The following is a 13,382-nucleotide window of genomic DNA, read 5'->3' on the forward strand; positions in this document are numbered from 1 at the left end:
GCCAATACTGATGATCTGTGCAAGAGAGGACAGAGACGACTATACTTCCTTAGAAGGCTAGCGTCCTTCAACATCTGCAATAAGATACTGCAGATGTTCTATCAGACGGTTGTGGCGAGCGCCCTCTTCTACGCGGTGGTGTGCTCGGGAGGCAGCATGAAGAAGAGGGACGCCTCATTGTAGACACGGAGCTGGACAGTTTGACATCTGTGGCGGAGCGACGGGCGCTGAGCAGACTCCTGTCAATCATGGAGAATCCACTGAACAGTATCATCTCCAGACAGAGGAGCAGCTTCAGCGACAGACTGCTGTCACCGTCCTGCTCCACTGACAGACTGAGGAGATCGTTCCTCCCCCACATTACAATGTATACCTGCCTCGCACTCTCCACCTTGCACTTTTTAACTTGCACTGTGTTTCTGTCACTCTTTAATTAATATTTTTTTATCAGTATGCTGCTGCTGGAGTATGTGAATTTCCCCTTGGGGATTAATAAAGTATCATCTATCTATCTATCTATCTATCTATCTATCTATCTATCTATCTATCTATCTATCTATCTATCTATCTATCTATCTATCTATCTATCTATCTGCATCGGTTTGAAAAAAACACTTTGGCAACTTTATTTTTATGACGGCACTGCGACCCTCTAGGACTGTGGTTCTCAAACTGTGGGGCGGGCCCCCCTAGGGGGGCGCGAAGTAACAAAAAGGGGGCCATGAAGATGTGAAAAAAAGAAAACAAGAATCGAAAATATGAAAAATACATCTACTGAAACCAAAACAAATTAACTTAAACACCATTCTGATACTAGAAAAATAAATATAGAGTTAGATAAATGTCGATAAAAATTAAGTAGGTATAATAAAATATGCATCTATAGCTAAGTTTCCATCCAGTTTTTTGCGACGTTTTGTTATCGACAAACAGAATATACGCAAAAAAAATGTGCGAAATTTGCTGTCTCCAGCCTGTTTCCATCAAACTGGCTTTTTATCGATAAAATGGTGTGCGTGATGACGCCATCCCCCCCCCCCCCCAAAACGAACTGTCGCATAACTTTTGTTGTATCGCGAAAAAAATCTGCCCTTGAGCCGTTTCCATACATAATTTTGTGTATGTCGCAAATTATCTACCTTTTGTTTTCCACGTTACACCCCCTCCACTAAACAAAGAAATGGAGAGATTATTCAGACAGTTTTTTGAAATTTGCCAGCTTACTGTTATTTCAGTTTCACAAATAATTGGAATTGTACATAATATCCGAAGACGACAGCAGAATGAAGCAGTTGCTTGTCTGAATAGCCTTAGAGCTCGAAGAAAGTACCAGTGCGACGAAACCCACGGGTATGGGAGAGACGACGGAATAAGACCTTCTGGGAGGAGGTGGTGGAGAGACACTTAACAGAAAATCTCTGGCTGCAACATTTTATAATGACACGGCCGACGTTTGACATGTTGTGTGGATTCATCAGTCCTGATGTTGCGCCCATCACAGGTTGCCACCGACCACCGGTTCCAACCCAAAAGCGGATTGCCATCGCCCTTTACAAGCTGGCAACCTGTGCCGAGTATAGAGTAGTTGGAGAAACTTTCGTGGTTAGTAAAACTACCGTCCATCGATGTGTATATGCTGTGTGCACCGCTATTAAAGAAAAATTAATGCGGCGTTATATCAGACTTCCGACTGAAGCGGAGGCCAATGAAATTGCATACCGCAATTCCTTGGTGCATCTTGTGCCACAGATTTACGGTGCGCTGGATGGCACGCTTGTGCCTATTCTTCCCCCGACGGAAGGCTACCGCGATTACATTAATCGCAAAGGGTGGCCATCTATTGTTCTCCAGGCCCTTGTTGATGACAGGTGCATGATACGAGACATTTGCGTTGGCACTCCTGGAAGTGCCCATGATGCAGCTGTGTTTGCAGCATCGGATCTGTACAGGTGAGCCTACCTTTCAACATCCCTTCACAGTGCGATAACAACTGAATTAACCTGCTTCCCTTAAGGTTTTTAATTAAAACTGAAATTTGAATTAATACAAAATAACGACGTTTAATCAAAAAAAAAAACTCTCTTCATCAGACCATGCGAGCCGCTCCGCCATTCTCGTTTTGATTGCACGTGATGAAAATGTGACACATTTATTTGCGTTAAAGCCCTTTTTTCCGACAAAAACTGTTTCCAATGTAGTTTTTGCGACATCTGAAGTATCGACATGGAATTTATGCGCTAAAGTTAAACGGAAAAATATTATGTCGACACGTACAACATTTTATCGATAATTAGCATTTCCATCAACTATATCGGTAAAAAATTTGAAGCGCTAAATATTTTTTCGCAAAAACTCCTTGGATGGAAACCTGGCTTATGATATATCATTAATTTAAAAAGAACAAATTGGTATTAGTGGGCTCCTTTCAAAAAAACGTTAGGGGGGCGCGATTAAAACTGTTATGAAAACTCGAGTCGCAAATACTTAAAGGTTGAGAAACGCTGCTCTAGGATTTGAGTTTAACACCCCTGCGCTTGAGGCTGACTTGTAATCATTTTAGTAGAACCGAATCAGGCACTCCACTCGCCCTTTTCTGTATTCCTTGGGAAAGGTTGTGGCTCTAAAGTTTAAACCAATCAGAATGCGGTATTGACTCGTTGGCGGACACCTTAGCCAATCAACTGTTCGCATAGTAGTATAGTAGGCGGTCTCTTCTCGTAACCAAGGCTCCCATCAGTGTGTTTCCTGCTACGCACGCGTTTCCGCTATTTCGTTTATAGTTTACGAAACGGTTTGACGTTTCTGCTGCATATTAAGGATTAACAGTCTTGTGCTATCATTTATTACATTTTTCTTAACATGTTTCATGCAACTGGGCTTTACATTTTTTATAGCGTAGCAGAAAAAGGCGACTGATCCTAGGAAAACGTGCTCGTTTTAGAAACGTCAGCTAACCATGCCGCTGCTGCTCGGGGCCACGGGAGTCGGAAAGACGCTGCTATTGAAAAGACTGCAGAATATCCTTTTTAAATCTGTGCTTCTCCGATTGCTGTTTCGTGCTGAGGTGGCTTTCAAAGAGAGTCTCCGAGACCTGCTCATTGATGTGCAAAATTCTGTTTAATGTAAGTCTTTTGCGTTAAAATAAAAAAGATAAAGGCGCATCTGCTTGAATTCCTTAACTTCTTGCTTCACAGATAAGCGCGCAGGACAGCGGCGCGGAGCTCGGGGATCCACCGGCTACGTTACCGACAGTAAGAAACTCACCTTTAAATTATTTTAGTGCTGAATAAATCGATAAGTAAAATGAATGCAAATGATGGGTCTTTGAACAAGGTTTGTAGGGGAAAGGCCAGGTACACCAGGGTCCCTAATCTTAAAATTTAGATGAAGTGCCTAATCTTAAAATAGTGTAAGGGCGCCTAATCTTAAAGTTGAACCCTGCTGTATACTGATGACGTGCGCTTTTTGAACAACACCACAAACTGCATTTACCGCAAACATCATTTAGTAACACAGTTTAAATTTGCGCAACGTTTAAATTCTGTCACAGTACTTTTATTTTAAAAGTTACACCGTTACAGGCAAACGGTACTTTTCACTGCACTAAATCAAGGGAAGTCAAAGTTACTGTGGTGTGTACTTTCAAATTCTGACCTGGAGGGCAGTTAAACAACAGATCTGTGATAAAGCCCACCCATGAGCACATTTCAGTAATTTACGTACGCCATATTAGCCCTAAAGCAGATTTATTCAATTTCAGATTTGCGGCCAGATCTGTCAAGTGCCTTAGCATTCACTGCAGTTCATAACCTGAGTGATCAGTGCAGAAATAAAAAGGTGCTATACAGGGACTCTGCTTATTTGGTGTAATTTGTGCTCTCTCTTTAGGTGGGCACAAATCTGTCGGACATTATCGTTGATAAGAAGAAGGTTACAGTGAGAGAAATGGGGGGCTGCATGGCACCAATATGGCCCAGTTATTATGAAGACTTCGACTCTGTTATTGTAAGTAATAATCTTGAGGTCATAATTCACACTGACATACTACTGAGCTTTAAATAAGATGCTATCTGCGTGATGTTGCATCTATTTCTAATTGTTATCATTGCTATTAGTATTTAGTATTGTTTGATATTTAGGAAATGTATTATAGATAGATAGATAGAATTCTTTATTGTCATTATAACAAAATTTTTTGTTGGTAGGACACGGCTTCAAGGCAGAATACTTAAATACACAATACACTATCAATAATAAAATAAATATAAAGGACAGCAGTAATAAGACCTCATCAAGTCCAGACTTTTCCTGAGGTAGTACGCCTGCAGAGACCAGTGATCTGTGTGCGTGGGTCTGCAGGGGAGGAATAGGAGTGTGTGTGTTTGATTACGAGAGAAAGTGTGTGTGCACGTCTACAGGGGGGCAGGTTAGTGGTAGATGTATGTGTGTGTGGGTATCAGCAGGGGCAGATGGACTTCACAGCTCTGGGGAAAAAGCTGTCTTTCAGTCTGCTGGTACGTGTTTTTATGTTTCTGTACCGCTTTCCCGAAGCCAGTGGTACAAACAGTCCATTTCCCGGATGGGTGAGATCCGCAGCTCTACAGTTGGCCCTCTTCTGCACTCTTCCAGCATATACCGAGTTCAGGTCTAGGAGAGGACTTCCCACGATCCCCTGTGCTGTTCTCCCCCCTTATGCCAAGTCCTTCCTGTCCTGTGCTGTGCAGCTACCATGCCACACTGTCATACTGTGATAGATAATGCAGATCTGTAGAAGTTTGTGAGCAGCCAAGAGGAGAATCCAGCATGTCTCATCTTCCTGAGGAAGAAGAGTCTTTGTTGGGCCTTCTTTACCAGGTGAGATGTGTTCAAAGAACAGGTCAGATACGATGTGATGTGGATACCCAAGAACTTGATATTGATATTGTCCACACACATTACAGCCTCCTCATGTATGCATATACTGTAGGAGTGTGTTCTGTTCTTCTGGATCTCCTATGGTCCACAATGGTCTTGCTGGTGTTCAAGATGAGGTTGTTGGCTGAGCACCATAGTGCTAGGTGTTGTATCTCTTCTCTATAGTGAGTCTCATCATTGTCTGATATGAGACCCACCATGGGCTCAGGTTTATGGGTCATCCATGGGGATTAAACTGATTTGTATTGTTGTCTGCATTTGAAGGAGTGAAGGTCAGTAGGACCACCAAGACAGAATACATGTGTGTGAATGAGAGGGAGGTCAGTGGAATGGTGAGGATGCAGGGAGTAGAGTTGGTGACGGTGGATGAGTTTAAATACTTGGGATCAACAGTACAGAGTAACTGGGATTGTGGAAGAGACGTGAAAAAGAGAGTGCAGGCAGGGTGGAGTGGGTGGAGAAGAGTGTCAGGAGTGATTTGTGACAGACGGGTATCAGCAAGAGTGAAAGGGAAGGTCTACAGGACGGTAGAGAGACCAGCTATGTGATATGGGCAGGAGACGGTGGCACAGGAGACAGAGCTGGAGGTGGCAGAGTTAAAGATGCTAAGATTTCCATTGGGTGTGACGAGGATGGACAGGATTAGAAATGAGGACATTGGAGGGTCAGCTCAGGTTGGACAGTTGAGAGACAAAGTCAGAGAGGTGAGATTGCGTTGGTTTGGACATGTGCAGAGGAGAGATGAGGGATATAATGAGAGAAGGGTGCTAAGGATAGAGCTGCCAGGGAAGAGGAGAAGAGGAAGGCCTAAGAGAAGGTTTATGGTTGTGGTGAGAGAGGACATGCAGGTGATGGGGGTGACAGAACAAGATGACGAGGACAGGAAGATGTGGAAACAGATGATCCACTGTGGCGACCCCTAACAGGAGCAGCCGAAAGAAGAAGAACGGGGGTTAAACTGATTAACTGGTGATTTGCACTCCAGCGCCTTGACCGCTAGGCCACAGCGCTACCAGATGGCAGTTCGTGATGTTGCTCTTTTTGGTCATTTTGTGTTTTGTCACATCCAGACTTACCTGTTGGTCCTGTTGTCTTCCTCTTTAGTTTGTGATTGATGCTGCAAACCCCTTCCAGATCTCCTCATCCTGCATTCAGCTACTGGAAGTCCTTTCTGCGCCAGCTCTTGAATTGGCCACAGTCTTGATTCTCTTTAACAAAATGTAAGTGTATTTTATTTTACAAGCACCATGTGCTGGAAAATAATAAAGGTGTCATTTACTTGTTTGCCTTTATCCAAGGTTAAATACAATATCCACCTTAATTAAAGGATAAGTGTTTGTGTGTCCATCCGATGGCTTTGTCTGACATTTCAACAGATGGCGCATGACAAACATTTGTAGTAATGAAATGCGTTGCATTTGTCGTTTCAACAGATGGTGCGTCACAAACATTTGTAGTAATGAAATACGTTGCATTTGTCGTTTCAACAGATGGTGCATGACAAACATTTGTAGTAATAAAATGTGTTGCATTTGTCGTTTCAACAGATGGTGTGTCACAAACATTTGTAGTAATGAAATGCGTTGCATTTGTCGTTTCAACAGATGGTGCGTCACAAACATTTGTAGTAATGAAATATGTTGCATTTGTCGTTTCAACAGATGGTGCATGACAAACATTTGCACTTTAGATGGGTAGCACAGTCAGTTTGAAATACAATTGGTTTAATTTCTAATGTTTTTCCAGTTGAAGCGCAGGCAGGTGAAGTGATTTGCTCAGGGTCACACAGTGTCAGTACTGGGATTTGAACCCACAACCTCAGGGTGTGAAGTCCAAAGTCCACATTCCCTGACTTTATTATATAATAATATAATAATAAAGTGATTTGAATATTGTGATGTAATGGTATCCTGCTAAAAATCTGCTTTAAGATTCAATTCAAATTCAGATTCAATTAAACTAAATGTGCCTTTTGCTGTTTCTTGTAGTCTTGGCTTGCTGTAGCCAAGTAAACCCTTTCTTCCCCCCTCAAGTAGGGGTTTTTGCTTATCGTCGAGTAGCGTGTTAAGTCTTTCAATCACTCCCTTGCCTGTCACTTGGTTTTCTTTGCGCCGCGCTGTTCCATTCCCTTCCTGACTCTTCCGCGTCTTTTTTCAGTGACCTGCCCTGCCCCGTGTCTCTGCTGGAAATGAAATCTTTGTTTCGACTGGATGGCATCATCTCCTGTGCCAAGCAATCAATAACGGTGCTAGAAATGAGCGCCCGGAGCGGGCAGGGACTTCGGGACGTTCTCGCTTGGCTGCAGTTCGCTCAGAGGAGATGAAGGAACGAAAAAGGGTCTGCAACAGCACTTTAAACGTAATGATGTTTTAATGCAGTGACTGCTCACAAATCAACACTGTTGGGCTTTTTCTTCTTATTTTTTATTTATTTGTTATTTTTGTTACGTTTGATTTATTGGTTTTCATTGTTTAGTTTTTTTTTTATTTCTGTTAGATTTATTTATTTTTTCTGTTCTGTTTCTTTAAATTTGCTGTCATTTGCTGTGTTGTGTGGGTGGAGCCACAGGAGGCGGGGCCACCATGATGTCACTGCTGCTGGGTCCTCCCTCTGTTTTTACAAGTAGGGCAGAAAGAGAAAAATTGAGTTAATAAAGAATTTATTGTAAGTATTGCTACTTCATTTAGGGTTTTTAGGGGTTTTTTTTGTGATTATTTTGCTTCTTCCTCTAGATTCTCCTCTTACAAGATACTAGAAGTTTATCGTCATATACACAGTAAAAACACATGTTAAAACCATGTAATGAAATTCTTCCTTTGCTTGCTCACCTTCATATACAAGGACAGAAAGACAAAAGAAGTATGAAAACAATCATAAGATTACAAAATAAGGTGCACAGTGCCTGATGACACACCGCAGTAGTCAGTACCATTTATGAGGCTATGAATTGTGGTTTGGATTGACTTTAACGTTTAGCATTGTTGAGGAGTCTGATTGCTTGTGCGCCAGTCTCGTGGTGCGTGATTTCACACTCCTGTAGCGCCTCCCTGAGGGAAGCAGCGTGAAAAGCGTGTGTTGAGGATGAGTATTGTCTTTAATTATGTTGTGCGCCCTATTGTTGACCCTACTAGTGTAGATGTTCTGTAGGGAGGTGAAGGTTGCTCCAGAGAAGTTTAATTACACGCTGGAGTGCCTTCTTTTCCTGCAAGGAGCAGTTACCGTGCCATACAATAATGGAGCAGATGATAACCCTCTCTATTGTGTATAGTGTGGTGGAGGAACGATCTCCTCAGTCTGTCAGTGGAGCAGGACGGTGACAGCAGTCTGTCGCTGAAGCTGCTCCTCTGTCTGGAGATGATCCTGTTCAGTGGATGCAGTGGATTCTCCATGATTGACAGGAGTCTGCTCAGCGCACATCGCTCTGCCACAGATGTCAGACTATCCAGCTCCATGCCATCAATAGAGCCTGCCTTCCTCACCAGTTTGTCCAGGTGTGAGGCGTCCCTCTTATTTATGCTGCCTCCCCAGCACACCACTGCGTAGAAGAGGGCGCTCGCCACAACTGTCTGATAGAACATCTGCAGCATCTTATTGCAGACTAGACATTAAGCCCTGCGGTGGGTTGGCACCCTGCCCGGGATTGGTTCCTGCCTTGTGCCCTGTGTTGGCTGGGATTGGCTCCAGCAGACCCCCGTGACCCTGTGTTCAGATTCAGTGGGTTGGAAAATGGATGGATGGATGGACATTAAGCCGGTTACAATAACGGGCGCTAGAATAGTAGTGCATAAACATTAGTAGGAACAGTCTATATTAAATGGCAAAGGACCGTCTCTTTTCTGTTACAGTAATACTGGCTTGTATGTGGCTGTAATATGCGCCACTGTACTGTGTGCCTTTAATTTTCTCTCACAGTAATACGTCTCTCCAGCAAGTATTTTAATCTGTGCTGGCGTGCAGCTGATTATTGTATGTATGGCGTCTCCCCAGCAACAGATTTTATGTGCGCGAAAATAAATCTACTTTTAAAAGTCATCCTATTGTAATATCATGAAAATTCGTATATTTAGGAAAACACTTTACACTTTACCGGGCCAAGTTTGTTAATTGCAAATCTGACATCCTCAGAGTGAACAACAAACACTAATCCCACCTCTTTGGGGAAGCAGGTCTCCGCGTTTCAGTACCCAATTGGATTTTTCATGCGTTATGTTTTAGGTCTTACCTCATTTACCGAAATCCGATTGGGTCGGCCGCGCGAGGTCCTGCCCTGTCTGTCTTGTGTGACGCGTCAGGCGGCCTTTGAAGCATCGCACCGTGCCCCGCGCATGCGCACTTCACCAGAAGACACACACACACGGACACATGGATGCACACAGGGATTTTATTAAAGAGGATGTTGAAGGACGCCAGTCTTCTAATGAGGTATAGTTGGCTCTGTCCTCTCTTGCACAGAACATCAGTATTGGCAGTCCAGTCCAGTTTATCATCCAGCTACACTCCCAGGTATTTATAGGTCTGCACACAGTCACCTCTGATGACCACGGGGTCCATGAGGGGCCTGGGCCTCCTAAAATCCACCACCAGCTCCTTGGTTTTGTTGGTGTTCAGTTGTAGGTGGTTTGAGTCGCACCATTTAACAAAGTCCTTGATGAGGTTCCTATACTCCTCCTCCTGCCCATTCCTGATGCAGCCCACGATAGCAGTGTCGTCAGCGAACTTTTGCACGTGGCCGGACCCCAAGTTGTATTGGAGGTCCGATGTATATAGGGTGAACAGGACCGGAGAAAGTACAGTCCCTTGTGGCGCTCCTGTGTTGCTGACCACAATGTCAGACCTGCGGTTCCCGAGACGCACATACTGAGGTCTGTCTGTAAGATAGTCCACGATCCATGCCACCAGGTATGAATCTACTCCCATCTCTGTCAGCTTATCCCTTAGGAGCAGAGGTTGGATTGTGTTGAAGGCGCTAGAGAAGTCTAGAAACATAATTCTTACAGCACCACTGCCTCTGTCCAAGTGAGAGAGGGATCAGTGTAGCATGTAGATGATGGCATCCTCCGCTCCCACCTTCTCCTGGTATGCGAGCTGCAGAGGGTCGACGGCGTGGCGGACCTGTGGCCTCAGGTGGTGAAGCAGCAGCCGCTCCATGGTCTTCATCACACGTGACGTCAGGGCGACAGGCCTGAAGTCATTCAGCACACAAGGACGTGATACCTTTGGGACTGGAGTGATACAAGATGTTTTCCAAAGCCTCAGGACTCTCCCCTGTTCCAGGCTCAGGTTGAAGATGCGCTGTAGAGGACTCCCCAGCTCCAATGCACAGGCCTTCAGCAGTCGTGGCGATACTCCATCTGGACCCGCTGCTTTGCTGGTACAAAGTCTCCTCAGCTCTCTGCTTACCTGGTCTTTTTATGGTCTTTCAGAGGCCTCACTTCTTCTTTATTGGTGTTCAGGTTTTTAGGTCCAATGCTGTTAATGATAGCAAGCTGACGGGTGACCCAGAGAATATGAGTTCAGCAGAAGAAGGGTCAAAACCAGGAGATCAAAAACTCGAGCGTCAAAGCCATAATGTAGGAACAAAGAAATGCTGGGACTGAGAAACTTTTTGAAAGAGCAACTTTATTGAGGGTTTCGAATCTGATGAGGAATTGGGTTTCCTTGCAGGACCTTTTGACCTGTCATGTGGTATAATGACCTCAGAGGATTAGGTCAGGTAGCCTTAATTAATCCCAGAGGGGAATGCGTTTGCACCAGGAAAAGTACAAAAGCAGGAGCCATTGTTACTGAGATGCAAGAAAATAACACAACAACTGACAGCCGGTGTTATCGTATAGAGCAGGGGGTCGCCATCTCCGGTCCTCGAGGACCACCGCGGCTGCAGGTTTTCATTCTAACCCTTCTTTTTTTTTAATGAGTGCCCTGTTTGTGCTGCTAATTAACTTCTTGTGAATTCATTTTAATTGATTTGTTGTCCTGAATTTGTCAAAATGGAATGAAGATGGCCATACAAAGCAGGAACCCGAGGACTGGAGTGTGACCAATGGAAACAGCTGCAAAGAATAAAAACACCTCATGTCCGCACGTCTTGACGCCATTAAGAAGCATGAGATATGGGGACTGAGCAAAAAGGGGGCGAGAAGAACATCTGCTAGAGGGGTGACTGCCAAAGAGCAAAGTACTCGTGAGAACTACGCCTGGTATTGGGCAACACGTTAGGGATTGTGACTGGGCGGACTGGAGAAGGTTTATCTTTACTTTCTCCTGCTGGAATGACTTGCCTGACCCACTGATTGGTAGATAGACAGAAGGATGAAAGGCGCTATATAACAGATTGAGATGAAATGCACTATATGATAGATAGATATGCAAAACAGTATATGATAGATAGACAGTGTAACAAAGGCACTATATAGGTGCCTGACCCGACACAGACTCACACCGGAGGCACGTTAAAATAAACCAAAAACTTTTATTTTTCTTTACCTGTGGGGCACGTCTTCCCCATGTCCCACAGGCACAACACAGTCCCAAAGCACACAAAAAACACCAATACACACAGAGTATCCTTTGCATCACCACTCCCCCTGGCAAGCGTAGTCCTCCTCTTCCCGACTCTGGCTCCTGAGTGGTGGCTGCTGGCCCCTTTTATAGTCCAGGTGTAGCGAATACACTGCCCATAACGGCTCGGGAATCCCAGTCGCAGCACCCCCTGGCGGCACCTGCGGGACCCAACAGGGCTGCACCCAACTACAATTCCCATGGAGCCCTGCGGGAAACTGAGGCATCACTCCAACCCAGGGGGGCTGCCATCTAGTGTCCAGGGGGAGGTATTGCACAGTCCATGGCTGCTCCCCATGAACATATAGCGAAGGGGCGTCCCGGCCGGCATCCGTCACAGCAGACATGAAAGGCGCTATATAATAGAGATGAAATGCACTATAGGATAGATGGATAGATAGATATGCAAAGCATTATATGATAGATAGATAGTTAGACATGAAAAGAGCAATATAGTAGATATGAAGTGCACTATATAATAGACAGACATGAAAGATGCTATATAGTAGAGATTAAATGCACTATATGATAGATAGACATGAAAGGCGCTATATGATATAGATACATAGATAGATAGACATTATATGATTGATATACTGATAGATTGAAGGCACTAGATGATAGATAGCTAGCTAGATACATTAAATAAACTCAATGATTGATTGATTGATAGACACATGTATAGATAAATAGATTTTAATTTTAACATAGTAGGTGGGATTAGATAAATAGATACTGTGGAATATGGCCGGTAGTTTCTCCTGGCCAATACCCCCAAGCTGCCAGATGGAGCCCTCCCTGCAATATGGAGGTGCCCCGAAAACCAGCAGGGCATCATGGACATTGGAGTCTTTATTCACCGCCCTGCTGGATACCGTGGGGGCCGCCAGAGGACGCCGCAGGGAGGCCCAAAGACTTGTATTTTCCATATAACCCGGAAGTACATCCTAGTCACAGCGACAGAGGAAATGACGTACTTCTGGGATGAAGAAAAGGAGTTTTCACCTGACCCGGAAGTGTTAAGAGTCACATGGACTGAGGGACAGAAACACTTCCGGGTCAAGAAGTATAAAAGGACTATGGGTAACCCCAGCAGATCGAGCCGAGCTGGGAGGAAGGGTGACTGAGCTGCTGGGGGGTGTGGAGGATTGTGATTGGTTATTGTGATTTGATTATTGATTTATTGTTGAAGTATTGTGGAGTGGAGGGTGCTTTGTGCACATTGTTATTATAATAAAAATAACATTTGGACTTTTATCTGGTGTCTGGTCTGGGGGTTCAAGGGGACGACAGCGCCCACTATCTGTCATATTACATAAAGTAAATAGATACAAAAGGCACTCTATGATAGACAGACAGATTTAGCTATTCTAGACACTCAAATTGCTTTACATAGACAGCAGGGCAGCCATTCTTACATCAGTACACTCAACACGCATTAGCCATTAGACTCATAGGGTGAGAGAGATGGTGGGGATTTAGCCAAGACCGCGAGGAACACCCAATATACACTACACTGGAGAATGTAAATTGGCAGTGTGTGACCCATCCAGTGTGGATCAGATTCTATCGAGATGTGCTTTGGAATTGCAGAGAAGTGACAACTTCTTCTTCTTCTGTAGCTTTTCCCATTTTTATATGGGCCTGGCAACTAAAACAAGGTAACAAAGATTTAATTTTGTGATGCTCTACAGTAAGTCGTTATTTTTCTGCTTAAAGTTGGCCAGATAACGCTTGGTGTGACCAATGTGGCCATCTGGTTAGGGATTTCAACAGATCTTCACTGTTTTCCAGCAAAGGCAGACACTGTGGCACCGCTAATGCAATTCTGACATCTGTATCAGATGTTCCGGTCAAAAGAATGAATGTAGGTGAGGCCAATATAAAGTGAGCCTGTGACCCGGTGGAGC

The 13,382-nt window shown here is 44.3% G+C and overlaps 1 protein-coding gene across 1 annotated transcript; it reads left to right on the top strand.

Moving 5' to 3' along the window:
• The first annotated feature begins 2,731 nt into the window (after positions 1 to 2,731).
• On the top strand, positions 2,732 to 7,651 carry arl16 (ADP-ribosylation factor-like 16). The gene is made up of 5 exons (XM_028818925.2): positions 2,732 to 3,017; positions 3,193 to 3,251; positions 3,889 to 4,005; positions 6,019 to 6,134; positions 7,072 to 7,651. The coding sequence occupies exons 1-5, from the start codon at positions 2,957 to 2,959 to the stop codon at positions 7,235 to 7,237; spliced, it is 519 nt and encodes a 172-aa protein (XP_028674758.2). The 5' UTR covers positions 2,732 to 2,956; the 3' UTR covers positions 7,238 to 7,651.
• Positions 7,652 to 13,382: the final 5,731 nt, after the last annotated feature.

Source organism: Erpetoichthys calabaricus, chromosome 14 (genome assembly GCF_900747795.2).
Source record: "Erpetoichthys calabaricus chromosome 14, fErpCal1.3, whole genome shotgun sequence".
NCBI lineage: Eukaryota > Metazoa > Chordata > Cladistia > Polypteriformes > Polypteridae > Erpetoichthys > Erpetoichthys calabaricus.